Genomic DNA, 27,793 nt, shown 5'->3' with positions numbered 1-27,793 from the left:
GTCGACTGTAGACAATCTAAGGTTAAAGTTTTTAGGGTTGAGGGAAGAAACAACAGAGTCAGATAGTGCATTCCAGGCATTGATCACTCTATTGCTGAAGTCGTATTTTCTGCAGTCGAGTTTGGAGCACTTTACCTTTATTTTGAATCTATTACATGCTCGTGTATTGCTGTGGTTGAAGGTGAAGTAGTCATTAACAGGAAGGACATTTTGGCATATGATTTTATGAACTACATTTAGATCAGATTGGAGATGACTAGTTGTAAATTGTCTAATCCCACTATTTCAAGCCTGGTGGAATAAGCCATTTTGTTGCGAGTGGAGGAGTGAAAGACTCTTCTTGTGAAATATTTCTGGACTCTCTCGAATTGTATTAATGTCTGATATGCAATGCGGGTTTCAGGCAGGTGAGCTGTATTCCAGAATTGGTCTAACAAATGTTTGGTAAGCGCTGGTAAATTTACATAAACTATGTAAAATTATGTAACAACTCTTAGTGCTTTTTTGGCAAAGTTGTTCCAGTGGGGCTCTAGCACTTAGGTCATTGGATATGAATACTCTTAGGTCTTCGACAGAGTGAGGGTCATCTACAAGTTTGTTTCCTCCAAGTTTGTATTTTGTATTCTGATTCTTTTTGCCAAAATGTAAGTCGGTGCATTTGTTGGTTGAGATTTGAAATTGCCAGTTGTTTGACGTTGTTGTTTGCACTAAATTAGCGTTATGGGCGGGTATCCCGTTTTCTTCCGCCCATCTTGTGGCCATTAAATATATATACGGTATATATATTTAAAGGGATCCGAATCTGAAATATTTTTTCCTCCCGCCCCCCCCCCCCCCCGCAAGCCCCAATGTTTCTAGTCTTTGTAAATTGCAGACCGGCACAGATGTGGACAGTCATTCGCGTCCACAGAAACCTTTTCTTTCTCTTTGCCCCTCACACATCCGCCTCTCCTCTACCAGCCACCGTCTTTCCCCAGGCTTTGGAGCGCCGCCTCCGCCGCCTGCAGAGATCAGAACTAGGACAGCGGAAAAAATGAATCCGTTAGCCGGGAAAGAAAGCCTGAGGGTAAGCAAAGTTGGCTTGTGGACTTCAACTCCCAGAATCCCTCAGCCAATCATGCTAGCTCAGGAATTTTGGGAGTTGAAGTCCACACCTCAAACTTTGCCTACTCCTGGCCTAGGAGGATGCCTCCTCTCGTTGGCTCCTCCCTTCGCCTTGAGTCAATATACCTCCAGCGGGGCCTTCTTGATCCGTGGAGGAGGAGGAAGAAGGAGAAAGAGAAAGCAGTTGACGGCGACCGCTGTTGGTCTCTTTACGGAAGCGTGTGAGGCTGAAAGGAACGAAGCGTCTTTGATAAACAGGGTCTCGATAGAAGGGCGTGGTTTGGGGCCGCCTTCCCTCCTTTCCCCACACTCGCCGCTCCGAGAGGGAGGCTGCTTTTAAGAAGCGCTCGGTAGGCAAATTCAACAGGGGAAGTTAAAACCCCTTTGAGCACCACTCATCACCGTATCCTTTTGTTTCTTAGGCAGGGGGGAAAAAACCCGCAGGGGAATTAGGGGCAGCAGATCGATGCGTGTCAGAACTGGTAGAAAAGAAAGGTACAATCTGGTGTTATTTCCTGTGGCTGAACTTAATTTGAGCAAAGGCTGAATTGGTTAGTTTTAAAGACCATTGCCAACTGCTCGGTATGGATTAAATCAATCCGATAACTTGTTTGCGGGGCAGATTTGTCAGGAGAATAATCTTATATTTATTTCTATCATTTGTAATAACAACCGAGTTGTAAAGGACATTGGAGGTCTTCTTTCTTTTGTTCTACAGACTTGCAGAGGTTATAAATGCAAGGATTAGCCATAAAATTAACCTTTCATCACCATAGTAACTGTGAAAGGTTGCTAAATGAAGTCATCATTAAATGATTTCCTGTAGCAATGAGGTCTCAGACTGGCAGGAAATCTAAAACTGCTGCTTCACAATCCTAGGAAACAGGAGGTGATGGATGAATCCTGTTTTTATCCTTTATATACCGTAGTACTGCCCAAAATGTTAGGTGGTTGTGCAAAAATGCTGTAAATTAAGAATGCTTTCAAGAATAGGTTTAAATCGAAAGTAAATGAACAGAAGTTAAATCCAAATCAAATTAATATTGTTTGAAGACATCCTTTGTCTTCAAAACAACATAAATTCTTCTAGGTATACTTGCACATACAAAGTTCCCTCAAGGTTGCTCCAAACACTTTGGATAACTAACCATAGATCTTCTGTGGATGTAAGGCTGCCTGAGATCCTTCTGTCTCTTCATGTAATACCAAACAGACTCAATGATATTAAAATCAGGGCTCTGTGGGGGCCAAATCATCACTTCCAGGACTTCTTGTTTTTCTTTATACTGAAGATAGTTCTTAATGACATTGGTTGTATGTTTGGGGTCATTGTGCTGCTGCAGAATAAATTTGGGGATGATCATGCGTCTCCCTGATGGTATAGCAAGGATGTATTTCTCAGCATTGTGGACACTACTGATCCTGACCAAATTGCCAACTTTATTTGTAGAAATACAGCCCCAATTTTACAAGGAACCTCCATCATACTTCACTGTTGCCTTCAGACAGTTATTGTACCGATCTCCAGCCCTTCAGCAAACAAACTGCCTCCTGCTACAGCCAAATCTTTCAGATTTTGACTCATCAATCCAGGGCACCTGCTGCCATTTTAATGTATCTTAGTTCCTATGCTTTCATGCATAGTTGAGTCTCTTAGCCTTGTTTCCATGTTGGAGGTATAGCTTTTTGGCCAAAGTTCTTCCATGAAGATTACTTCTGCTCAGACTTTTCAGGACAATAGATGTCATTTACATGTACTGATGGACATCTTCCAACATTGAAGGGAAGTGTCTTTCATCTGCTGCATTAACAGTCTTCAATGTTGCCCCTTTCTTCCTGCTTCTTTAAAAGAGCTTTTATAGCACATCTTGAAACCCTGGTCTGCTTTGAAATCTTAGCCTTGCTGAGGCAATATAAATACCTTTTGTCTTATTCCTGTGCTCAGTTTTGCCATGATATATGACCTGTGACATGAAACTGTCTTCCACAACCTCACCTTAGTAGAAGAGTTTGGCTCTCTTTCATCCAGTTTTAAGCCTCCTGCACAGGTATTTCTGTTTTGTTAATGACTATGTTTCAACCAACATATGAAACTGACATCATTAGGCCCCACTTGGTATAACTGGTTAATCATACTACCTGTTTCTAGTCCTACAAAACCCCTGACGTTGTGCAAGTATAAGAATTGATGCTGTTTTGAAGGCAAAGGATGGTCACACTAAAAACTGATTTGATTTTGATTTCTCTTCTGTTCGTTTGCTTTCCATTTTGTTAATTGATAAAAATAAACTATTACAACTTCTATTTCTGAAAACATTCTTAATTTTCAGCATTTTTGAATAACTGCCTTATCACTTCTACACAGAACTGTATTATATTTGTATTTTTATGATGTGTTTCCTCCCTGCTCCCCAAACTGAGTAACACTGGTTAAGGTGATTGTTCTTAGCATAACAATGTCATAATAATGGTCTGGGATTCATCTTCCAGAATCTAATTTAGACCGGAGTCATAAATGTTTTGGCAATGAAGGCTATTAAAAACTGAAGTTTCTGAATATAGCCTAAAATACACTTCTGATTATGCGGTTAGTTCAATATTCTGTTTGTAATAATGATCAGTCAGATCTTTCTAATAATTTCTCCTCTGGATAGGAATTGTTCCTTCATTCGTTCAAACTGTTGATATCTCCATAACTATGTACATGTTTATGTTATACAGTAATAGGAATATATGGAAATTAATGTAATCCTCTTTTTTTGAGAACTGAAAGAAGACTGCAGAAAAAACATGGCAGTAGAATTAAATGATGCTGTGAAAAAAGATAATCTTGAACTTGTTCGAAAGCTATTGGAAGATGGAGCAGATATTAATGCAAAAGTGGAACATGGCTGGACACCTCTCCATAGTGCTGTACAAAGAAATTCTGAAGAGATTGTTAACTTTCTGCTGGAAAATAGGGCTGATCCATTCGCAAAGAAGGATAATGGTGCTACACCTTTTATTTTAGCAGGAGTGACTGGTAATGTGAAGCTTTTGAAACTTTTTCTTGATAAAGGCTCAGATATTAATGAGTGTGACATCAATGGCTTCACGGCATTCATGGAGGCTGCTTGGTATGGGAAAGAGGAGGCCTTGAAATTTTTATATAAGAATATGGCAGATGTAAACCAGCGCCGTGAAGTTGATGAGACTAAAAAGGCTGTGAAAAGAGGAGGTGCGACAGCTCTAATGGATGCTGCCAGTCATGGCCATTTTGATCTGGTCAAAATCTTGGTTGAGGAAATGGGTGCTGATGTAAATATCTGTGACAATCGTGATGGAAATGCATTGATTCATGCTCTCTCTGAGGACAAAGGCAGGAGTAAAGTCAGAGAAGACTCGGCCCTTTACCTTTTGAAAAACAAAATTGATGCCAGTAAGAGAGATATAGATGGGAAAACGGTGCTCATATTGGCTGTTGAAAGAGAAAGCCTGGATATTGTGAAGGCCATATTAGAATTAGATGAAGTTGATGTGAACGATGCTGATGAAAATAACGAAACAGCATTGCATGTAGCAGTGAAGAAGAAAAACAAATCAATAGTAAAGCTACTATGTGAAAAAGGAGCAAGAGTAGATGATGATGTCCTGGATATTGCCCGTATAAATTACCAAACCGATTTGATAGAACTTCTTCAAAAATACAAATCACCGGACAGTCCAAGTCAGCCAAAAATATGCGTAGAATTGTCTAGCAATCGCTGGAGATCAAAACTCCAGAAGCTCGATCGAATGCATCGTCCTATGATTGGCAAGCTCAAGATCTTTGAATATCCAGATTTATGGATCCAGAAGACAACCCAAGGAGGGGTCTACCTGGGATTTTATGCTGGAGAAGAGGTGGCTGTAAAAGTATTCCGGAAGGATGCAGAAAATGCCAAGCGAGAAAAAGAGTGCCTTGAAAAATGCCGAACCAGCAAATACCTTGTGAAATTTCGTGGCTGTGAAGTGAGAAAGGCCTGTCTCTACCTGTGCCTCTCCTTGTGTGAAAAAAATCTTCAAGAGTACTTCAAGGAAGAAAACAACACAACTATGGAAAGCCAAAAGATTCTTAAAATAATATTTCAGGCTGTAAACGAACTTCATGCACTTGGATTTGGCCATCAGGAATTGCACCCAAGTAACATTTTGATAGGTTGGTATTTTCTTTGGCAGTCTGCCATTCATTCTAGTGTAATCCATTTAAACTTTATGGCCTAAATGTGGAACAGCAGATTCACAATATTTTGTTGCCGGGAGTGTTTTGTTGTTTTCAGCCTTCCCTATATAATGCCACAATGCCCCAGTTTAGCACTTTAGCAAACCATTAACAATTTTATCATCATGTGTCAAAACTGCTTATCTTTTAAAACGGTCCTAGAGTCACCCCAAAGTAGTTTTTTCAGGTCATCTGTACCATAAAAGAAAATTTCAGTAACCCGTGAAAGTTGATGATTTCCTTCTCCAACAGTTCTGTGAAATGAAGGTTTAGAAAGGAAAGGACGAGATCTCATTTTTGTAATTGAAGGTTGAAAGGTTGAGAAGAGGTGATGACTTCTCCCCCTCATGTTGTCTTCCCATAAGAGACTTTCCCTCCATTCCAAAACCAATATTAGCAATGATTTGGTTTTAAGAAGAAACTGCCAGCAGTGACTGCATGGTGGGGGGGAAGTCAGCAGTGATTTAATGTTCTGTGCAATCCTTCAGATTCAATTCCAGACATCCTATGTTTTATACGTGAACAGGGAAAAGCCTTTCATAACTACGCTAGCTGTGGAGGTTCATCCATTTTGAGCTCATTAGAATGGAAAAGAAGAGTAAACTCCTTTCCCTCGTATTAGCTGATGCTGCCCAATAATCTAGGGAGCTCAAAACAGTCAAGGAAATTGCAATAAATCAAATTAAAAAGAGGTGTCAAACTTGCAGCCCGCAGGCCAGATGCGTTATGCGCTGGCCATGCCCACCCCTGCTTAGCAAGGGAGGGGAGAAGTCACGATACATCATATGATGAGAACATGACACTGTGAATATGACACCACTGTAATAAAAGAAAAAATGAAAGAGGATAAGTCTTCCAAAAGCCTAAACTGAGGTTAACTCTCTTTGAAATCGAATTGGTTCACTGCTGGCGGGAATGTTTCTTTCAGTGCAAGAATATTTCTCCCATACTTTCTGCAAAATCTGGACCATCCCATCCCATTCCATCCCATCAGTCAAAAATCTGGATCCTCAGAATAAGATTAAGGGCCTATATTGTGTGAGCAGAATTGATTCCTGGATAAAAGTATGGTTTGAATGTAACGTGTTTATTAAAAACTGTTTAGATTAAATTGTCTAGGCCAGGAGTTGACCATTTTGGCTCTTCTATGACATGTGGACTTCAACTTCCAGAATTCCTGAGCTAGCATGATTGGCTCAGGAATTCCGAGAGTTGAAGTCCACAAATCATAGAAGAGCCAACTTTGCCTACCCTTGATTTAGGCTAATATTATAAGGTGCCCAGAGTTATTGTGTGACAAGATGGACAGCTAATGAAATTTACAAATAAATAAGTAAAAATACATCTACATTTAATCAAAAGTGAATATAAAAGTTAACAAGCTTCTCTTGTGTCATAGGCAATGGACAAAGCCCAAGGGTAATACATTCTCATAACACTACAATAATGCTTTCATAGTTTCATCTTGTCTTACTTAATTCACCCTAATGTACAAGTGAGTTGATTTACTTAAACTCAGTTGTATGCTAGAGTGAATTAAATAAGGCAATATTTCCAAAAACAGATCACTTGCCTTATGTAAAATAAATGTGTTTTGCTGATGGGTTTGTTTTCAAAAGATAGTGGTAAAATTGTTGCCATTACTTCAATTCAATTTTCAAAGAATTTATACTTTCTATAAATAAATCTATCAATTTATTTTTTACTTTGTTAGATTTCACTGGTAAGATTTTCCTAGCAGACTTCGATAAGAGCAGAAAAATAACTGATGATACAAAATGTTCTGTAATCTCAGAAGATCTACAGGTAAATAATTATCTTTATCTGTCTCCAATCTTCCACATTCCTCAGAATGTTAAATGTAATTATAAATTCCAAAGAACAAGAAAAAATGCAATATTTGTTCTAGTCTATAGAGGTTTCTTCCATTAAAACCTCATATAGGTTATGGTATTTTTATTTTTGAAAAACTCACATACCCGGTCATTCTTAATAATTTAGATCTATTTCTAAAATGCAAATTAGATACGGAGTTCTATTTTAAAAATAAATTGACTTTTTGTACAGATCTACAATTCTGCTAGTCATCCTTGTATTGATGTGAATCTTATCAGAGTGACCGTTTTGGGAAAGCTACAACACTATTTCACTCCATTTCAGTTATCCACTTAGTCTATGGAGCAAAGCAAATAATAAAAAGTTATAATTTTACTATTTGGTGATGGGTATGCTTGGTATTTCCTGCATTAGTTAAGATGAACTATCTACAATTTGAGCACAGAACTTACTACCCTATTAGAACCCAGTTGTAGCATATAGGTCAGCGTGCGTGAATGCCTTACTTCCTCCTCACATGCTCACAACCTTTGTGCTGTCCCCTCTGATGCGCACAACCCACCCATCCCGCCCCCACGCGTGCGCACAGACCTCACTTAAGCCTCCGGACCCCAGTAGGCCTGTTGGGCTGTTTTTCGCTCTCCCCAGCATTCAGGAAAGTCTCCTAAAGCCTGGGGAACAGTGAAAAGTAGCCAAATGGGCCAAATGGAAGTTCACTTCCAGTTGGGCCATTTTTAACCATCGGCAGAGTTCAGGAAAGCCTCCTTAAGCTTGGGGACAGCAAAAAACAGCCCAAAGGCCAAATCGGAAGTTTTGAAAAAAACTTCCAGTTTGCCTGTTTGGACCTTTTTTCGCCATCCCTAGCCTTCAAGAGGTTTTCTTGAAGCCTGGGAACAGAGAAAACAACCAAAAAGAAGGCCAAAAATTAGCTGGCCAGCGTGCATATGCACACTGGAGCTGACATAGGGCAGTGTTTCCCAACCTTGGCAACTTGAAGATATTTGGACTTCAACTCCCAGAATTCCCCAGCCAGTGAATGCTGGCTGGGTAATTCTGGGAGTTGAAGTCCAAATATCTTCAAATTGCCAAGGTTGGGAAATACTGACATAGGGTAACACCTCATGTGCTAGCTTTGGCATGTGTGCCACAGGTTTATCATCACTGATATAGGTTAAAGGAGGAAATCCACTCTAATTGTTCTGGGGTGATACATAGACATTTGTTTGTGCACACAGGGTCTCCAAAAACTTGTCCTGTATGTTGTGATGAGAGGTCAGCTGGACTTTGAAGATGTCAGCTGGACAAAATGTCCAGAGACTGTAAAGGAGCATAAGGAAGTTGAAGACCTCCAAAAAAGCCTGGAGCTCTCTGACCCAAGTACCTCAGTCGATAATATACTGAAAATGCTGATCTATCATCCATATTTCTGGCCCAAAGAGAAGTAAGTTAATACCAGAAATTTGACCTCATTGTCATTAGAATACTAGCTATGGGAGAATGAGTTTTACCAGAAGAGCTAGAATGACAGACCTGACATTATGCAATCTGTTCATTGCAGATATTTTTATAAAAAAATTAAAAAAATGTCCTCAGCATTGAATGCCAGGAATTGATTATGTGGCTTATAATTTATTTTATCATCTCAATGGCCAGATATTGTTGAGAACAGTGTAATTAATATGGTGAAAAAATTGCTATCAGAATTGCCCCATTGTATTTTCCTTGGAAGTATGAGATGGCTCACAAGAATATGATTAGTCATTCAGTAAAATATTTCATTTAAGCTTAAGATGATGAGCATGCTACAGACACCAAAGCAAAATTGACATTAAAAGTCATTACATGTGGCAAGTTCTCAAAATACTAACACAGGATACTGATTGTAATATGTCTCTGAAAGATAACACTGAACATAAGGCAATCTATCACCAAAGAACCAAACAGAAATGAATGATAAACCTTATTAAACCGTTCAAATGCCAGTTTCCCTATCTTGTCAATTCTAAACTGAAACTAACCCTAGAATTCCAAACACCCCCTCAGCTTATAATAGTCATTGGAAGTTGGGCAGCCTATACATTTAATAGTAACAATTAGTACAGCAGAATGACTGTGCTAAAATAAAGCAAAGGTGTACTAATACTAATATGTGCTTTGGGTGCAAATCCCAAATAATTTTCTTGTAACTCCAATAACCTCCGATTTCTCAAAGTTATTACCTGACTCTGTTGTTGCTTCCCCCAACCCCAAAATCTTCAACCTTACATTATCTTTTAAAAAAAATAATATTTTTATTGTTTTTCTTTAGGCATACAAGACAGACAACATTTAACATTTAAAGGAGCTACCATTGCTCCGCTTGTCATAGAAATCTGATTAGTACAAAAAATAAAAATCTAACTATAATCAGATCAATACAGAAATACAATTCTTAATATTCTGTGTTCTTATTAAATTTACCTATATCTTTGTTATAATTCATATAACTCAAATAAATTCTCCTATCTATAAAATATCAGTTTGATAATATAATTAAAGTAGTTAATGTCAATCAATTAATTAAACAGATAGTAAAAAAAAAGACATTTAAAATTTATAATATTGCAAAAATACTCTATCATTATACTATTTTTAATCTATTACTTTATATCTATTATGACAATGTTATAAAATAATTAAAATCACTCATACAATCTAAAAAACAAAACAAAAAACAAAAACTTATCCTTTTAATTTCTTAATATACTATCATATATATATTCAATTTAATACATTCAAATGGTTATAAATTCATTCTTATATAATTTTAATACTATTTTTGAAATTCCACCATTTATATACTTTGTCCCATATTTTATAAAATTCTGTTTCCGCTTGATTGTTCAAATGTCTTGTCATCATATCTAATTCTGCACATTCCATGATTTTTTAAAATGCTTCTTCGTCTTTTGGTATTTCCTTTTCTTTCCATTTCTATGCGAATATGATTCTTGCCGCAACTAAAATATGAATTATTAAATAATATATTTCTTTTTTATGTTTCATATCTGAGATACCTAGTAGGAACAATTCTGGAGTCTTTCTTATCTTCTCGTTTGTTATTTCCTTTAACCATTTCTATACTTTATTCCAATACTTCTTGGCTTCAAGGCAAGTCCATCATGCATGAAAATATGTACCAATTTCTTTTTTACATTTCCAGCAGGTGGGAGAAACATTTGGAAACATTTTAGAAATCCTATGTGGTGGGAGATGCCATCTATAAAACATCTTAATTTGATTTTCTTTAAAAGAAATTGATTTTGTTATTTTCCAATTATATACCCATACCTTTTCCCATGTTTCCAAATTTATCTCTTTTCCAAAATTTTTGCACCAACTGATCATATTATCTTTCAATATCCAACCTATCATTCTATAATTTATTAAATAATTATATACGTTTCTGATTAATTTCCCTTGATTTTGAATTAATAATTTGCCTAATATGTTATTTTCTTTTCGGAAAATATAAGTTTTAACATCCTTTTGATATTTAGAACTGATCTGTGCATACTGCCACCAATCCAAATCAATACCTAACTCTTGTAATTCTTGTTTCGTTCTTAATTTAATTGATTGTCCAATAGAATAGAATAGAATAGAATAGAATTTTATTGGCCAAGTGTGATTGGACACACAAGGAATTTGTCTTGGTGCATATGCTCTCAGCGTACATAAAATAAAATATACATTTGTCAAGAATCATGTGGTATGACACTTAATGATTGTCATAGGGGTCAAATAAGCAATGAGGAAGCAATATTAATAAAAAAACTTAGGATATAAGCAACAAAATAAATCCCTATAGTTCCATATCTTCCCATTTTTTAGGAAGTTCGGGTGTGAGATGGCCTCAATTGGTGAGATCCATTCTGGCATTACTAAAAAAATGATTTTTCTTTATTTCATTCCAAACATCAATCAGTGCTTTTCTAATTATGTTACTTTTAAAATATGAATGTGTTTTTAACTTTCCATACCATATAAAGGCATGCCAGCCCAACATTAAGTCCTGGCCTTCTAGATTAAGCAATCTTTGATTTTCCAAAGTTAACCATTCTTTTATCCATGTTAGGGCAGTAGCTTGGTAATATAATTTCCAGTTTGGGAGGCCGAGGCCTCCTCTTTCTTTACGATCTTCCAATGAATTTTGTTTTATTCTTGGTTTCTTGCCTTGCCATATAAATTTTTTTATTATACTATTTAACTCTGTAAAAAATTTTGGTCCGGGATTAATAGGGATAACTTGAAAAAGAAATAAAATTTTAGAGAGAATATTCATTTTAATTGTAGAAATTCTTCCAACTAGTGATAATTGCAAATTATTCCAAATTTCCAAATCTTTTTTGATCTGTCCTAGTAGTTTTAAATAGTTGTCGCTTTTTAAAGACATAGCTTTGGAGGTCATCCATATACCTAAATATTTCACCTTTTTTGTAATTTTCATATTTGTTACATTTTCTAGTTATTTTCTCTGTATCTCTGTCATGTTTTTTGTTAGTATCTGTGTCTTTTCTTTATTTATTTTCAAACCTGCGACGTTCCCATATTCTTCTATTGACTCTATTAAGCTTAAGATTGATGTTGTAGCTTCTTCTATAATGAAAACTACATCATCAGCGAAAGCTTGCACTTTATAAATTTCTTTTTAAATCTTCAGTCCTTTTATTTCCCTGTCTGCTCTTATTTTTATCAGCAAAACTTCTAATGTTAAAATAAATAATAATGGCGATATTGGGCAACCTTGTCTCACTCCTCTTTGTATTGCTAATTTTTCTGTTTGCTCACTATTTATTATAATTCTAGCTGATTGTTCAGAATATATAGCATCTATTATATTAAAGAATTTAGTTCCTACTTCCATCTTATTCAATTGTATTTTCATAAAATTCCAATCTACGTTATCAAACGCTTTCTTAGCATCTAAAAATATAAGTGACATTTGTTTGTCTGGATGTTGCTCATAATATTCTATTCTATTTACTATTGTTCTTAAATTATTTTTTATTTGTCTTCCTGGTAAAAATCCATTTTGATCTCCATGTATCATGCCATTTATAATGTTTTTAAACCTATTGGTAAAAATTGATATAAAAATTTTATAATCCACATTTAATAATGAAATTGGTCAATAGTTTTCAATTTTTTCCTTCTCCATTCCTACTTTATGTATTAAAGTTATTAAAGTTTCTGACCATGTTTTGGGTAGTTTACCTTCTGCTATTATTTGGTTATATATTTCTAAGATATTTGAAAAAAGTATTTAAATATCTAACTTATAAAATTCTGCTGGTATCGCATCTGGGCCCGTCGCTTTGTTATTTTTCTGATTTTTAATGGATTGTCTTAGTTCCATTTCTGTAATAGGCTTGTTTAAGCTTTGTTGCTGAGCTTCAGTTAAAACTGGTAAATCTATAGTCCTTAAATACTCAAAAATTAAATCTTCCTTTATTTCTTCCCTCTCATATAGTTTCCTATAAAATTCTAATACTATTTCCTTTTTTCCTCTGTTCTATGTCTTATTACGCCTTTGGTATCTATCAATTTTTAAATAATTTTATTTCCCCTCTCTTTCCTAAGTTTATATGCCAACCATCTTCCTAGTTTATTTGCATGCTCAAAGTGTTCCTGTTTTGCTCTCTTTAATTTTTCTGCTGATTCTTGTTCTATCAATCTTAATTTATGTTTTATTACTTCTCTCTGATTTTTAACTTTATCATCATACTCATCTTTTTGCATTTGCAATTCTAATTTTTTCAATTCTTCCTCTAATTCTTGATAGTATACTTTCTTCTCTTTATTTATTTTTTGCCATAAAGGAAATTGTTAACCCACGTATATATGCCTTTGTTGTGTCCCAAAGATTTTGTGGGGTGGTACCATTATTTTTGTTTATTTTAAAAAAACCCCTCTAATTCTTTATCCATTTTTTGTACTCGGGATCCTTTACTATATTTCTGTTCATCGACCAATTATTTGTTTTTCTTTTATTTTTCCAATATATAACTAAGGGATTATGGTCGGCCCAGGTATTAGTCTCAATCTCAATATCTCTTAAGTTTTTCCATTATATGTGCTGCGGCCCAGGCCATATCAATCCTGGACCAAATTTTATGCGGGTTAGAGTAAAAAGTATATTGTTTGTTTTTTAAGTGGTACTCTCGCCATATATCTTTTAATAACAGTTCTGTGCACATTTTCCAAAATGTCGCAGGTAAAATTACCTTTTTTTCTTCTCTTCCCCCCCCCTGTATAATCCATTTGATTATCTGAGATTGCATTAAAATCTCCTATTATTATCATATTTTCTATTGATAATTCATTTATTTTGTCATGCAAATCTTTATAAAATTGTTTTTGGTTGTCATTTGGTGCATAAACTGAGACAATTACGAGAGGTTTTGTTTCTAAGTCCAATTGTACCATTAAAATTCTACCTTCACTGTCATTGTATATTTGTTTGGATTCAATTATTTCATCGATATACATTGCTACTCCTCTTTTCTTTTGGTTTGCCAAACTAGTATATAATTTCCCTAATTTTGGGTTGATAAGAAGGCTTCTCTTTGATTTTTTATTATGAACTTCTTGTAAAATATTTATTTGTGCTTTTTGTTTCTTGAGTTCAGTCAATATTTGATTTCTTTTCTTTGGATTATTCAATCCATTAACATTGACTGAAAAATTTTTCAAGTCGTGTGTCATCTTTATTTATAGTATTTTTTAGGTTCTTTCGGTTCACGCAGTCTAGTATCTAAAACCAATTCTTGTTGGACCCGTGGTTGTTTCTTTTTAACTTCTTGTGTTTCTCCCCTTTCTCCACCAGTGGCCTCCCTTGCTTCTTCTTTGCTCTTGAGTTCTATCTGAAGTTGATCAATCTTGTCCAATCCGCTTTGTGCAAAAAAGGCTCTTGCTTGGTCCATACTCTCTATCTTCACTTTCATTGCTTGCCAAGTTAAGGTGAGACCTTCTGGCACCAACCATCAAAATATTATTTTTAATTAAAACACTTGTGAGGAAGTAATATTCTCTTCGGCTTTCTCTTACCCTCTTAGGGACTTGTTTCAGGATTGTGATATCTTTCCCTTTATGTTTCCAGGTCTGATTTCTTGCCTGTCTTAAGATATCGTCTTTTATTATTCGTCTTGCAAACTTAATGTGTACAGTGATCCCTCGAGTTTCGCGATCTTGATCTTCGCGAAACGCTATATCGCGATTTTTCCACCCGATGACGTCACTCTCTTCCTTCCTTTCTCATCTTTCTTTCTCTCTCTCTTTCTCTATCTTGCTTCTTCCTCTCTCACACTCTCTTCCTCCCTCTCTCATCTCTTTCTTTCCTTCTCTCTCTTTCTCTATCTCTCCCCCTCTTGCTGGCGGGTGGCGGGCGGCGGGCGGGCGAGCGGGGGCATCAGCAAGGAGCCGGGGTTTCCCCTTTGCGTGGGTGGCTGGGAAACCCCGATCTTCGTCTGCTCGCTGCTGCTGCGCTACCGAGCAGATCAGCTGCTGGGCGGCCGAAGGAACCTTCCCTGGGTCTTCCCCCTCTTGCTGGCGGGCGGGCGGGCGGTGGGCATCAGCGAGGAGCTGGGGTTTCCCCTTTGCGTGGGCGGCCGGGAAGACCCAGGGAAGGTTCCTTCGGCCGCCCAGCAGCTGATCTGCTTGGTAGCGCAGCAGCAGCGAGGAGCCGAATCGGGGTTTCCCCGCACGCAAAGGGGAAACCCCGATTCGGGTCCTCGCTGCTGCTGCGCTACCGAGCAGATCAGCTGCTGGGCGGCCGAAGGAACCTTCCCTGGGTCTTCCCGGCCGTCCACGCAAAGGGGAAACCCTGGCTCCTCGCTGATGCCCGCCGCTCGCCCGCCCGCCAGCAAGAGGGGGAAGACCCAGGGAAGGTTCCTCCGGCCGCCCAGCAGCTGATCTGCTCGGTAGCGCAGCAGCAGCGAGGAGCCGAATCGGGTTTCCCCTTTGCGTGGGCGGCGGGGAACGCAAACTCCACCATCTACACATGCGCGGCCATAGAAAAAAAGGGCGCGCATGCGCAGATGGTGTTTTTACTTCCGCAACCCTACATCGCGAAAAATCGATTATCGTGAGGGGTCTTGGAACGGAACCCTCGCGATAATAGAGGGATCACTGTACTTCTCTTGGTAAGTTGTGCCATCTCACATATCCTGTTTGAACTCTATAAACTTCGTCTATTCCTCTTATCAGTTCTCCTGGATCAGCTTGTAAGATTTCTCCTATTACTTCTGCCATTTTTGCTGATAAATCTTCATCTCTTTCTTCTTCAATATTTTGAAATCTCAAACCATGTGATGCAGATTGGAGTTCAAGGTTGCATCGACCTACAATCGACCTACAATCGACATCTCCCCTTTTCTAAGAGGTCTGTAAGGGGCGTCATAAGTGCACCTTTGTGCCTACTGTCCCTGCCCTACTGTCTTATTATCCTTTCTATTACTAATTCTAATTATGTTATGTTATGTTAATACATACTATGTTATGTTAATACATACTATGACACTATATTTGTTTGACAAATAAATAAATAAATACCAGACATCCAATTTTGGTTGCCCCAGTAAACAATATGTTGGGACTCTAGAAAGAGTGCAGAGAAGAGAGGCAAAGATGATTGGGGAACCAGAGACTAAAACATATGAAGAACGGTTGCAAGAAATGGATATATCTAGTTTAATGACAAAAAGGAGTGATGAGGTGACATGAAAGCAGTGTTCCAATATTTGAGGGACTGCCATAAAGAAGTGGGGAGGGGCTTCAACATATTCTCCAAAGCACCTGAAGACAGGACGAGAAGCAGTGGATAGAAACAAATCAAGATTACCAATCCAGAACTAAGGAGAAATTTCCTGACAGATCAATTAATCTGTGGAATGACTTATCTTCCGAAGTTTTGGGTGGTCCATAACTGGAGGATTTTAGGAAGACATTGGACTTTTATTTATCTGAAATGGTATAGGGTTTCCTGCTTGAACAGCAGGTTGGGCTAGAAGAACTCCAAGGTCCCTTCCAATTCAATTCTGATATTCTGACAGCCTCCCTTCCCACAAAACCCCATCACAAAACAGACCATAGGATTTATGAAGACGTTGCTTGTTTGCTTCCATCGGTCTTCCAGAATCTAAGGGCTTTTCCCACTGCTGTGTTACAGTGGTCTCTACTCTTCCTCAGGTCATGCAGAAAACCACACTGGTATGAAATTATCTATGTGGATTGTCTTTGTTCCTAAGAAATGGAGACAAAGCCAGCAGACCTTACACAACTTGTGACTGATATGGGTTTATTTATTTATTATTATTTATTACTTAGATTTGTATGCCGCCCCTCTCCGAAGACTCATTACATTAGTTTAAAAGGAAAAAAATAGTAGTAGAGCTAAGGATGACTTACAATTGTCTCACTCACTTGGGGACAAGGGGAAGATAATATTACAAGGAGCTGGCACATATCCCAAGGGAAAATTGGGATGGCATGACCAGAAGCATGAGGCTCAAATGCCAATGTGTAATTCCTGTGGGTTTCTCTCTCTCTCTCTCTCCTTCCCTTCCCCTCCCTCTCTCAGTGGTGTGTGTGTGTGTGTGTGTGTGTGTGTATGTATGTACCGGTATATATATATATGTATATATATATGCTGAAAGGATGAGATCCTGTGGCCTATAGGTTAATTAGAAGGTTCAAATCCCAGTGAGGGTATGACTAGCTGATGAGAGGAAACAATCTTGAAATAGATCTATACTAGTCTCCGTTCATTTTCAATTCAGCAAAAATATGTTACATATTCTCTTCATTTTCATTAAGAACAAAGTAAATGGGCACTTAACATGCTGCCAAAGGGAGGATTATCTTCTAGCATTACACTTTCAAATACATTTTTGGGTAATAGATAGTCCTATTTAAACCCTTAAAAATTAAAATAGAATATTGGCTTAGTGATCAGTTTGGAAGTGTGTGCTTTCCCAGAAAGCCAACACAAATCTATTGAGGGGGGTAAAGAACACATGCCAATTTAATGAGATAGAAGGGTTTCTAACAAAGGAGTGTTCAATGATAGCCATATTCCAACCAAGATAGATATTTTTGTAATAATGCAGGTGTTCTTGGCAGTTCTTTTATGAGAGAACCCACAACATGCCATCCAAACTGCTTGCAGTCCCTTCCTAACTTTGCAAAGTATATCATCCATACCACTTTTCAGTAATATAGTAGTAATATACTCAATTTCTTAAAATTGTCTTTTGTTCTACAGAAAGTACACGGTGTTAAGAAATATCGGGAATGAGATACGTGCGGGTTGTTCAACAGATGACGCTCTGAACCCTTTGAAAAATACAAATGATCCTTTCACGAACTGGAAAACAAAGGTAATACGACAACATCAAATGTTAAAAACCATTTTGCTTCTACCACTTTAATGCTTCTATTATATTGATTTCCAGTTTTTGCCTTTTTTTGGAGCTGGCTGTGCTAGCTAACAGATTTGATGTCAGCTTCTGCTAGTGACAAACAGCTAAAGTCTCACAGGAACATTTTATCATAGGTATGTTTAGTCAACATCTCTTTTTGAGAGAGAATGTATGCAGTGGTAAAAGTTCGATAAAGATCAGGAATACCCAGATTCAACTTCATTTGTGTATTAATCTTTAACATTCTCTAAGTAGGTGTGTTAACTAGAATGCAAAGTTTTCTAGATTTTTTACATGTCCACTAAGCTTGATAAGATAACCCTTCTTGTTGTTCACATTTCCAACATAAATTTGAACTGTCTTTTTACATCCTAGATAAATTTCTCTGTTGGTATAATAAAGCATACATTTTAATTTTTTCAACCACATATTCTCCAGTGTTCCATCTGTATATCATAACCAACATTCTAGCCCACTGTCATACATTCTTTTACTTGTTCTTCTGTTTCAAATTTCAATAAAAGGTGTATACAGTTCAGCAATTATATGTTCCTTATATACAATGCTATTTCAGGTGCAGCACTTTTGTATATTTTAAATCTTTCTAATAACTGTATATAATAAAATAATTGGCAAATATATCTCTCTGCAAGAAGTTGTGCTCCCCTTGACAAAATTCTAGTATTTCACAATAAATTATCTATTTTGTTTTCCTATTATTTTTCACACATAAAATAATGTAATGTCCTTCAGGGATGTCGAGTCTGTCATAAATCAGTATTGTTATGTTTTATTTATTTATTTATATTTATTTATTTGATCAGATTTCTATGCCGCCCTTCTCCTGGGACTCAGGGCGGCTCAACCAACAAAGAATACAGTATGTAAAGAAATCTAATATTTAAACATTTAAATATACTAAAAAATCTCGCTATTAAAACCATAAAGTCTAATTTAAATTAATTCTGAAAACCCCTACACATTTAAAAGACTTCCACATTCATCCGGGGGTATTAAAAGTTCTTAGTGCCTGACTTCCTGTTTGATGCTGCGCCTAAGCAGGGCAGCCTCTGTTGTTCACTCGGGGTTGTTTCCTGCATTTTGGGACTTTTCTGGTAGCAGAATTAGCGATCACAGCTCAAAGGGACAGCAATTTAAAGAGGGACTCCTGTAGCACTCCCAGGGGAAAGGCAATCCCCGGGAGGGCAAGGGAAAACTTTGAACAATAAAATAAAATAATAAAACAAAACAAAACAAAATTTCTTAGTGCTCCCAGGATTATCGACAGAGATGTGTTTTCAGAGCTTTGCAAAAGACTGGAAGGGTGGGTGTGGTGCAAATCTCTGGGGACAGTTGATTCAAGAGGGCTGGACCACCATAGAGAAGGCTCTTCCCTAGGCCTCGCCAGATGGCCTGGCTGACAGGACCTAGAGAAGGCCAACTCTGTGGGACCTGATTGGTCTCTGGGATATATAAGGCTGAAGGCGGTTCCGTAGGTAATCTGGTCCCATGCCGTATAGTGCTTTATAGAGCATAACCAACACTTTGAATTGTGTTCAGGGACCAATGGGAGCCAATGCAGCTTGCAGAGTATTTGAGAAACATGGGCATATCTCGGCGTGCCCAAGACTGCTTGTGAGGCTGCATTTTGTACCACTTGCAGTCTCCAAATGCTCTTCAGATGTAGCCCCATGTAGAGAGCATTGCAGTAGTCGAACCTCGAGGTGAGGTTCCACTGAATTGCAAAGACTGAATTTTATGGACTAATAACTGAGTCCGAGGAATAGGGCGGCATCAAAATCGAATGAATGAATGAATGAATGAATGAATGAATGAATGAATGAATAAACCATCTTTTTCAGATTGATGATGAAGTATTGGAATCTATGTATTATCCGGGCAAAGAGAAAGGCAACAAAAAGCACAAGAAGATGGGCAAAAAAGAATATGGCTCAGGTGTAACAGAGTTATTAAGGTTCATTCGGAATATGGGTGAGCACTACCTTGATAAGGATAAAAAGTAAGTAAATATTTCTTTAAATTATATATCTCTGAAGTGATGTACTGTACATTGGATTTGTTGGCTGGCAATCTTTGCTTCTCCTTTTTCTATTGTAGTAACTAGAATACAAACCGAAAGATAAGTCACAAATCTATCGTCATTGATCTTGTCCAACTGCTGAGAAATCTGTCACTTTGCATGCAAAAGAGGGAAAAAATTCAGAAGAATGACAATTCGTCCTATATATTGGACTCATAATTGTTCTTGCAGCCAGCAGCAAATATTACTAAAATCAGAGAGGAAATAGTAGTGACAGATTTTAGAATGCTATTAGAAACCATCTTCCCAAAAAACTTAGATTCTAAGTCAGCCTCTGCTGTTCATGTCTCTCTGATGCTAACGGATATTCATAATGTAAACTCTAATGTAGTTTAGAAGACAGGCAACTGAGCCTAAGTTAAGATCTGAATTGGGACATTTGTTAATTGGTTTGGAATAGAAAGGGATCTTTTTAGGGGTGAGGGTAGGAGAGAAAGGAAAGGAAAATTTCTGATGATTGACATTGCATCTCCTGTAACCTGTTTCATTTCTTAATGAAATGAAAGATTTATGGAGGCAACTCCAAAGAAAAATCTCATGCTAAATATATATAACTGGCATGCTGTAATAGACTGTTCCAAAAGATGGTGCAGGTAGTTCTTGATTTACGACCACAATTGAGCTCAAATTCTATTGCTAAGCGAGACAGTTGTGAAGTAAATTTTGCCCTATTTTATGGGCTTTCCTGCGACAGTTGTTAAATGAATAACTTAAGTTAGGAAAAGGGTTGCTAAGTAGTGTTGGGCGAACCGAACTTCCAAAGTTCGGGCTCGTGCAAAACTTTGCAGTGTTTGGTCTGCCGAACCCAAACTTTTAAAAAAGTTCAGGTAAAGTTCGGGTTCGGCGTTCACTCGAACACCGCGAAACGCCGCCGCTCAGGAGAAGAGTGGGGAATCACATCATGGGATTCCCCACCTCCTTTTGCTTGCAGCGGTGCTGCAAGCAAAAGTAGGTGGGGAATCCCATGAAGGTATTCTGGGGGCGGGGCTTTGATGTCAGGGAGACTACTTCCTCCCCGTTTCGGCTGGCCAGGAAGTAGTCTCCGTGACGTCAAAGCCCCGCTCCCGGAATCCCATTGTGGGATTCCCCACCTACTTTTGCTTGCAGCACTGGTGTGGCATCCTTTTCCGTAAAAATAAAAGGAAGCAAAAGTAGGTGGGAATTCCCCACCTCCTTCTTTATTTTTACAGAAAAGGGCACCGCAGCGGCTTGCTGCTGCTCAGGTTCGGGTTCGGCGAAATCACCCGAACTTCACGGCAAAGTGAACCCGAACTTCGTTGGGTTCACCCAACACTATTGTTAAATAAATCTGGCTTCCTCGTTGACTTTGCTTGTCAGAAGGTTGCAAGAGGTGATCACAATATCTCAGATCATACATATGAAACAGTTGCCTGGCATCTGAATTTTGATCATGTGACCATGGGACTGCTGCAATTGTTATAAGTATGAGAAATGGTCATAAGTCAGGTTTTTTTCAATGACATAGTAACTTTGAACAACCACTAAACAAATGGTTGTAAGTCTAGAACTACCTGTATTTCTAATAACAAAGGTTGCCCATTATGTGCAGAACAATTAAATGTGCTATATGAACAAAAGATCATTTTGATTTTGAAAATCCCATATGTATGTTTGTCCACGCTTAAGAACTAGCCTGTTAACTTTGGGTGAGAGGAAATTGAGACTCTAAGGCTTTATCCTCCTTGCCCTGGTGCCTGCTTACCTTTTTGGTGCCATCAATCTGTCTGTCAGGGATTAATTTAGAATTTGCAAGATAGATGTCGAAGAACAAGAAAGTAAGGGCGATGCCAGAGTGCCAATAGAGCTTGAAAATTGCTCCTTTGTATACAGCATCAGAAAAATTTGACCCCAAGCTGCTGGATGGGCTCAAATGGTGGGGAAGGTTTCCAGAACTCAGTTTTTAAGGAAATTGGGGGAAAGGAGTAATTTTGGAACCCCTTTCTGCCATTTCCCAATACTTTGAATATTATATTTATTCTGAGATAATTATCAAGGGAAAAACAATCTTTGTATTTATTCCCAATCTAGAGGAAGAGATTACAAATGAATAAGAAAGCACACAATGGGGAATAGACATTGAAAAGAGTGGGTGTAGGTTGTTTGCTTGGGGCGTTCCCTGCGCTTAGGAGACAAAAGAAAAGAAAAGCCTTTAGGTCAGGATGAAACTGGTCAAAGTCTTGTCAATTTCAAATAGGAAGGCTGCAGCAGATGCTAATTAACTAATCAAAGTCCAGAACTGAGCTTATTCATCTAAGTTGGCATCTTTTAAGAAAGTGCTGAGCTGGAAAGAAAAGAGGTTCGGAAGAGATAGTTTGCTTAAGCAATCTCTCCCCTCTGCAAGGGAAAAAATTCTAAAAGTTGGAAAGAAAAAATAATAATAAAGGGTTAGACACAGGACACTTTTGTGTGGGATATACCTTCCCGGAAGAGGCTCCCATTTTTTGGTCAACATGCTGCAGAGACAGGCTGAAGTATGAAACTGGTGCAGCAAGAAAGTGATTTTCTAATGGAAAATTCAATGCAATCTGCTAGAATTCAAGGGCGTCAAACCTGCAGCATCATGTTGTCGTCACATGACATATCACAGCTTTCCCCCTTTCGATAAACAGGTGTGGGCGTGGCCAGCATGTGACACATCCAGCCCGCAGGCTGTGAGTTTGATACCCCTGAATTCTAGCAGCTAGATGGACCTTCTGATTTATTTGGTTGGGTGGGGGAGTGTGAGAGAGACCAGTGATCTGCCAGGCTCCAATTGGATCATTAAATGGCTGCCTCTCCCATGAATTTGCAGTCTATATCTTTCCATGGCTTCTCTTCCTCCTCATATATATGAACATCTTGTGAAAGGTTTTCAACAAAGTTTCTAATCCTATTGGTAACCATTGCTGCCTGTATCTACCGAGCGGCATCTGCATACCAGAGATGGGTTTTAGCAGGTTCTGACCATTTCTGGAGAACCGGTAGTGGAAATTTTGAGTAGTTTGGAGAACTGGTAAATCCCACCTTTGACTGGCCCCGCCCCCATCTATTCTCTGCCTCCCCAGTCCCATCTGATCAAGAGGAAATAGGGATTTTACAGTATCCTTCCCTTCCACACCCACAAAGTCACGCCCATCAAACCACATCACGACCACAGAACCAATAGTAAAAAAAATTGAATCCTACCATGGCTGTGAACCTAAGTTTTAATCCTTTCCAACAACCATGGATATTCCCTGTAGAGTATAAGAGAAAAGAGTCTGTATATCTTATATAAGAGAAAAGAACTTTTTTTTCTCCACAGGAAATCTCCATGCATACTGGAGAAGAGAAAAAAGCAAAGCAGGCTAGAATACTTCCCCCTTCCTTGCAGCTAATCCTATCTCTGGTTTCCCCCACCATCACCACCGCACACAATCACACACACATCAACACAGCAAGGTTTTCTGGCCTTTTTGTCAGGCTGGGAAGAGAATAATGGGGAGGGGGCTGTAGTTTTTGAAGGAGTGTGTCTTCTCTCTTCTGGGGAATGAGAGGAAATCATTTCTGTGAGGTTGTGGGGAGAAAGCCTAAGCAAATGTAGATTGAAGACTGGAAGACAAACAGATTGTAAAAGCAGCAACTTGAGAAAAAGGTGCATGTTAGAAGAATATGTCAGAAAAAAATGTCCCAGGATTCAAGGAGCTAAGGAGTTTTATGATATTGGCTACAGTAAACTTGAGAGCAGGGTATTAAAAGCAAATTAGACTAGTAAAGTAGTGAACTGATTGCTGGGTGAATTGTCAATGTGGTCTCTTGTGATCAAAAATAAGTTTATTAAGCCAACTCCTAGGAAATGCTTGGATTTTAATAACTATGCAATCTTTCACATAGTTCACTTATGGAAAAACGTGTTTTCCTGGTTAACAATTGCATTACAACTTAAGAAGTTAGCATTCATGTTTTAGCTATGCTTCACCATCTTTAACCCAGCTTACATATTGTTTATATTAAAAACTGTATTTTCCTTCATTTCAGGATACAAGAAATAATGGGGAATGATCCTGCAGGCTATTTTCTGAACCTCTTTCCAGATTTACCCATTTATATCTATCAGCATTTGCGTAACTCGGACTACTACAGCAGTCATTTTCCGAATGCAAAGAATTCGTCATAACCGTAACATGGGTCAACCAGCACTGATTGTTTAATGACATAACTGAATGTGATCTATCATATTTTTCAGAGTATAAGACATACCTTATTTTGGGGGAGGAAAATAGGGAAAAAATAATCTGCCTATCAGGTATTCATTCATCTAGCTAGTCTTTACCAGACTCTGTAGTGTCATCCCCTAACCCCCAAATTTTTACCCTTAGACTATCCACAGTCGACCTCTCTGGATTCCTAAGAGGTCTGTAAGGGTTGTGCATAAGTGCATTGCACCAGCATGCCTTCCTGTCCTAATGTCTCTCTTATGTTTATGTTTATGAATCCTATTATTCCCAATGATCATTTCTTCCATATTATTTCTAATGTCCTATCTTCCATTCTTCTATTACTGTATTTTACTATGATTATATCCTCTGAACCTTACATTATGTATTTAGATAGATAGATAGATAGATAGATAGATAGATAGATAGATAGATAGATAGATAGATAGATAGATAGATAGAGTGCTGTACTGCAGGCCACTGAAGCTGACTGTAGATCTATAGGTCAGTGGTTCAAATCTCATCACCGGCTCAAGCCTTCCATCCTTCTGAGGTGGGTAAAATGAGGACCCGGATTGTGGGGGCAATATGCTAGCTCTGTTAAAAAGTGCTATTGCTAACATGTTGTAAGCCACCCTGAGTCTAAGGAGAAGGGAGGCATAAAAATAGAATAAATAAATAAATAAATAATAAAATAACTAATTTGCTGGTTCTGAGCCCACATGCTTGCTTTTTATCTCCTGGTTGAGGATAAAAAACAGTTTCTAAAACACTTCACTTCTCTCTCTCTCTCTTTCAGAGAGAAACCATGAGAAAATCAGGCAAAGAGAAGATCAGTTCGGTAGCAAAGCACAGAACATCACTTCACTCGTTAGTACCTCATTGGGGCTGAAAAAAGGCTTAGATAATTGAGCAGCAATGAAAGAAGCAGCAATGAAAGAAGTAGGCAAAGGGATCGTGTTAACACCTTGTTAAGGCTAAAAAAAGCTTAGTAAAACCTACAGTATAAGACGCACCCAAATTTTCAGGCTCTTTTAGGGAGGGGAAGATGTGTCTTATACTCCAAAAAAATACGGTACATATTTTCTAGCTAAAACCAATCAATAGTTTTATCAGCAGTTAACATTGTATTGCATCTTGAAAAATTATCTTTAGATCATCTCTTGCTCAGACAATGTAGTCAGACTACAGATGCTAATTAAGGTACTCCCAGAGAAACCAAATGATGCAGAATATACAGCTGTCAAATGTTAAGTGTTAAGGAATGTGCAGAGTAATCTCTTAATAGTCAAAGATACACATAAACAGAGGAAACATGGAGGTTTTACAGATATCTTATATCCCAGAGGTACTAGTAATAATTCAGTAATACAATACAGATACGTTAAAAGACATTAAAATACTATTTACTTCGGGAAATAACTTAGTCAAGAACAATCCAAGTCATACATAATTACATCAGCCAACAACTCTCTACATATACAATACTATAAGCTTACTTTTCCAGCTTATAAATACATAAACCATCATTTGAATACACAGTTCTTACTACAGCATAGTCAAAGACAAAACAGAAATAGCCGAGAGAGAGAGAGTCATGCTTCTGGTTCCCTCTTATAGCAATCTGTAACACTATTTTTATTTTTTAAAAATAGTGATATTTATATGCCACTCCATTCCAACAGGACTATGGGCGAGTCTTAAAGCAATAGGGTTCCTAATACATGTAAACATAAATTGTTGGTTTGTGTTATATATTGTCAAACCCAACTAGTTATGTACACTGCTCAAAAAAATAAAGGGAACACTTAAACAACACAATATAAATCCAAGTAAATCAAACTTCTGTGAAATCAAACTGTACATGGCTAGTGATGGTGGGTTGCCTATCTATGAGCTGTATGATGAGTGAATCCAGTCACTTACTGTAATGGTATGTGTAAATGGACTTGGGAGACAGGAGGAAAAGCCAGAGATGGGACAACTGGCATGTAAAAGAGATCTCAGCCCATAGAAGGATGCAGGGCATGGGGAATCTTTCAGAAGGAATCCTCCCTAGTATTCTGGTGTGTAAAAAGAGAGGAGGGGAGAAATTGCAGAATAAGTAACTTTATTATCTTAACTTTGCAATAAAGGTAGAACTAATACTCTGAGTTGTGCTCCTTGGCCAGACTACCATGAACAACTAACATTGTCCGTGCAAGAAGGTCCATATTCAACACCTACAGCGAAGGTTCCCAAATGTTCTTGGTCTTCAGTGCCTTCATCTCAATATTTTATTCACACTGATCCTAGGTTGTAGTTTGTATGGTGTCTGACAGTTGTCAAGAGTCACTGGTATCGTGTGATGTTCCTGTGAGTTCATTGTAGTACCTTGCAGTGCTGAGTTTGGGAACTGTAAAACTATATTATAAATGGCCACATGTGGTTGATTATTACTCTCTGCACCTAGCACATTAAATTTTACTTTGATTATATTACTTTACATTTAATGCCTACATCTCTAAGGATAGGCATCTATTCCTGATTGGTGATGTCACGCCATATAAGTGGTATAATAAATTGAAAGCCATGAAAAGTCTATGTTGCTTTATATATAAAATATATAATTCAGTGGAAATGGACGAAATTACTAATTCAATTAAGAGAAATAAAATCAACAAATCAAAAAGAACATGGCAAAAATGGCATGAATGGATTCAAAAGAGAATATAGAAATAATATAATAACAAGCAACAGTACAATTGAAATGAACGACAGTTACCTTGTAAATATTTTTATTTATCATTCAGGAATTGTAATAAATATTAGACAACAAATGTATAAGAAATAATGCACACTAATGAATGTAGTAGGTTAAAAAATAATGTAACTCACTAACAAAAATGATTTGTGATCTGTAAAATGGAACAAAATGTGATCTGAATATAATATAATAAAGAAACTTTTTTAAAAAAAGAAAAGTCTGTTGCAATAAACTTGTATGTAAAATGTCTCAAAACTATATTTTTGTTTCATCACTTACTTAAACAGTTATCAAGAGAAATTATTGCATTTTGAAAAGAAGAAAAATAAATTAAATTTATCTCTGCAACTCATCCAAAATTACCGTAAATATCACCTGCAGGAAACACTGTGCTGCAGAAAGTTAACAGTCTAGGACAGTGATGGCAAACATTTTTTGGTTTGCATGTCCAAAAGGATGGGGTGGGGGTATGCTGGCATGCATGCATGTGCCCATACCCCTTTCCTCCCTCCTACACATGTGCACCCCTGCGCATGCACACAATTGCCATCCCCGCACATGCTCACAGGCCTCACTGAAGCCTGGGCCGTGAAAAAATGGTGAAACGGTCAAACTGGAAGTTTTAAAAAATGGACTTCTGGTTTGCCTGTTGGACTGTTTTTTGCACTCTGTAGGGTTCAGTGAAACTTCCTGAAGCCTCGGAGTGCAAAAAACCAGCCCAACGGACAAACTGAAAGTTCAGAAAACACACTTCCAGTTTGCCCTTTGTGCTGTTTTTTCACTCTGGGGCTTCAAGAAGCTTCCCTGAACCCTCCAGAATACAAAAATCAGCACAACGGGCAAACCAGAAGTGTGTTTCCAAACTTACGGTTTGCCCATTGAGTGGTTTTTTCTTACTCTGGGGCTTTAGGAAATGTCCGGAGGACAAAATGGCCTTTCCCAAGGCTGAAAATCAGCTGGTCATCATGCACTTGCGTACTGGAGTTGACATAGGACAACGTCTTGCGTGTCCTCCGATATAGCTCCACATGCCACAGGTTCACCATCATGGGTCTAGGTTTCTTTAAAGTTTTCTAATACAGCTTAAAAACCTAATAAAATCAGGGCAGT

At 37.9% G+C, this 27,793-nt stretch overlaps 1 protein-coding gene across 5 annotated transcripts; it reads left to right on the top strand.

Annotated features, from left to right (window-relative positions):
- Positions 1–1,242: 1,242 nt before the first annotated feature.
- Positions 1,243–26,900, top strand: RNASEL (ribonuclease L). 5 transcript variants are annotated; one of them, XM_070746289.1, is made up of 7 exons: positions 1,243–1,454; positions 3,881–5,281; positions 7,059–7,150; positions 8,416–8,621; positions 17,484–17,598; positions 19,503–19,660; positions 23,759–26,900. In XM_070746289.1, exons 2-7 carry the CDS (start codon positions 3,895–3,897, stop codon positions 23,895–23,897), a joined length of 2,097 nt encoding a protein of 698 aa, XP_070602390.1. In that variant the 5' UTR covers positions 1,243–1,454; positions 3,881–3,894; the 3' UTR covers positions 23,898–26,900. The 5 variants fall into 5 exon arrangements, with proteins under 5 accessions (XP_070602390.1, XP_070602389.1, XP_070602387.1 ...); XM_070746288.1 differs by having other exon boundaries at positions 3,878–5,281; XM_070746286.1 differs by having other exon boundaries at positions 3,869–5,281.
- The last annotated feature ends 893 nt before the right edge of the window (positions 26,901–27,793 follow it).

Source organism: Erythrolamprus reginae, chromosome 3 (genome assembly GCF_031021105.1).
Source record: "Erythrolamprus reginae isolate rEryReg1 chromosome 3, rEryReg1.hap1, whole genome shotgun sequence".
NCBI classification, from domain to species: Eukaryota; Metazoa; Chordata; class Lepidosauria; order Squamata; family Dipsadidae; genus Erythrolamprus; species Erythrolamprus reginae.
This window is presented reverse-complemented; position numbering and strand designations above follow the sequence as displayed.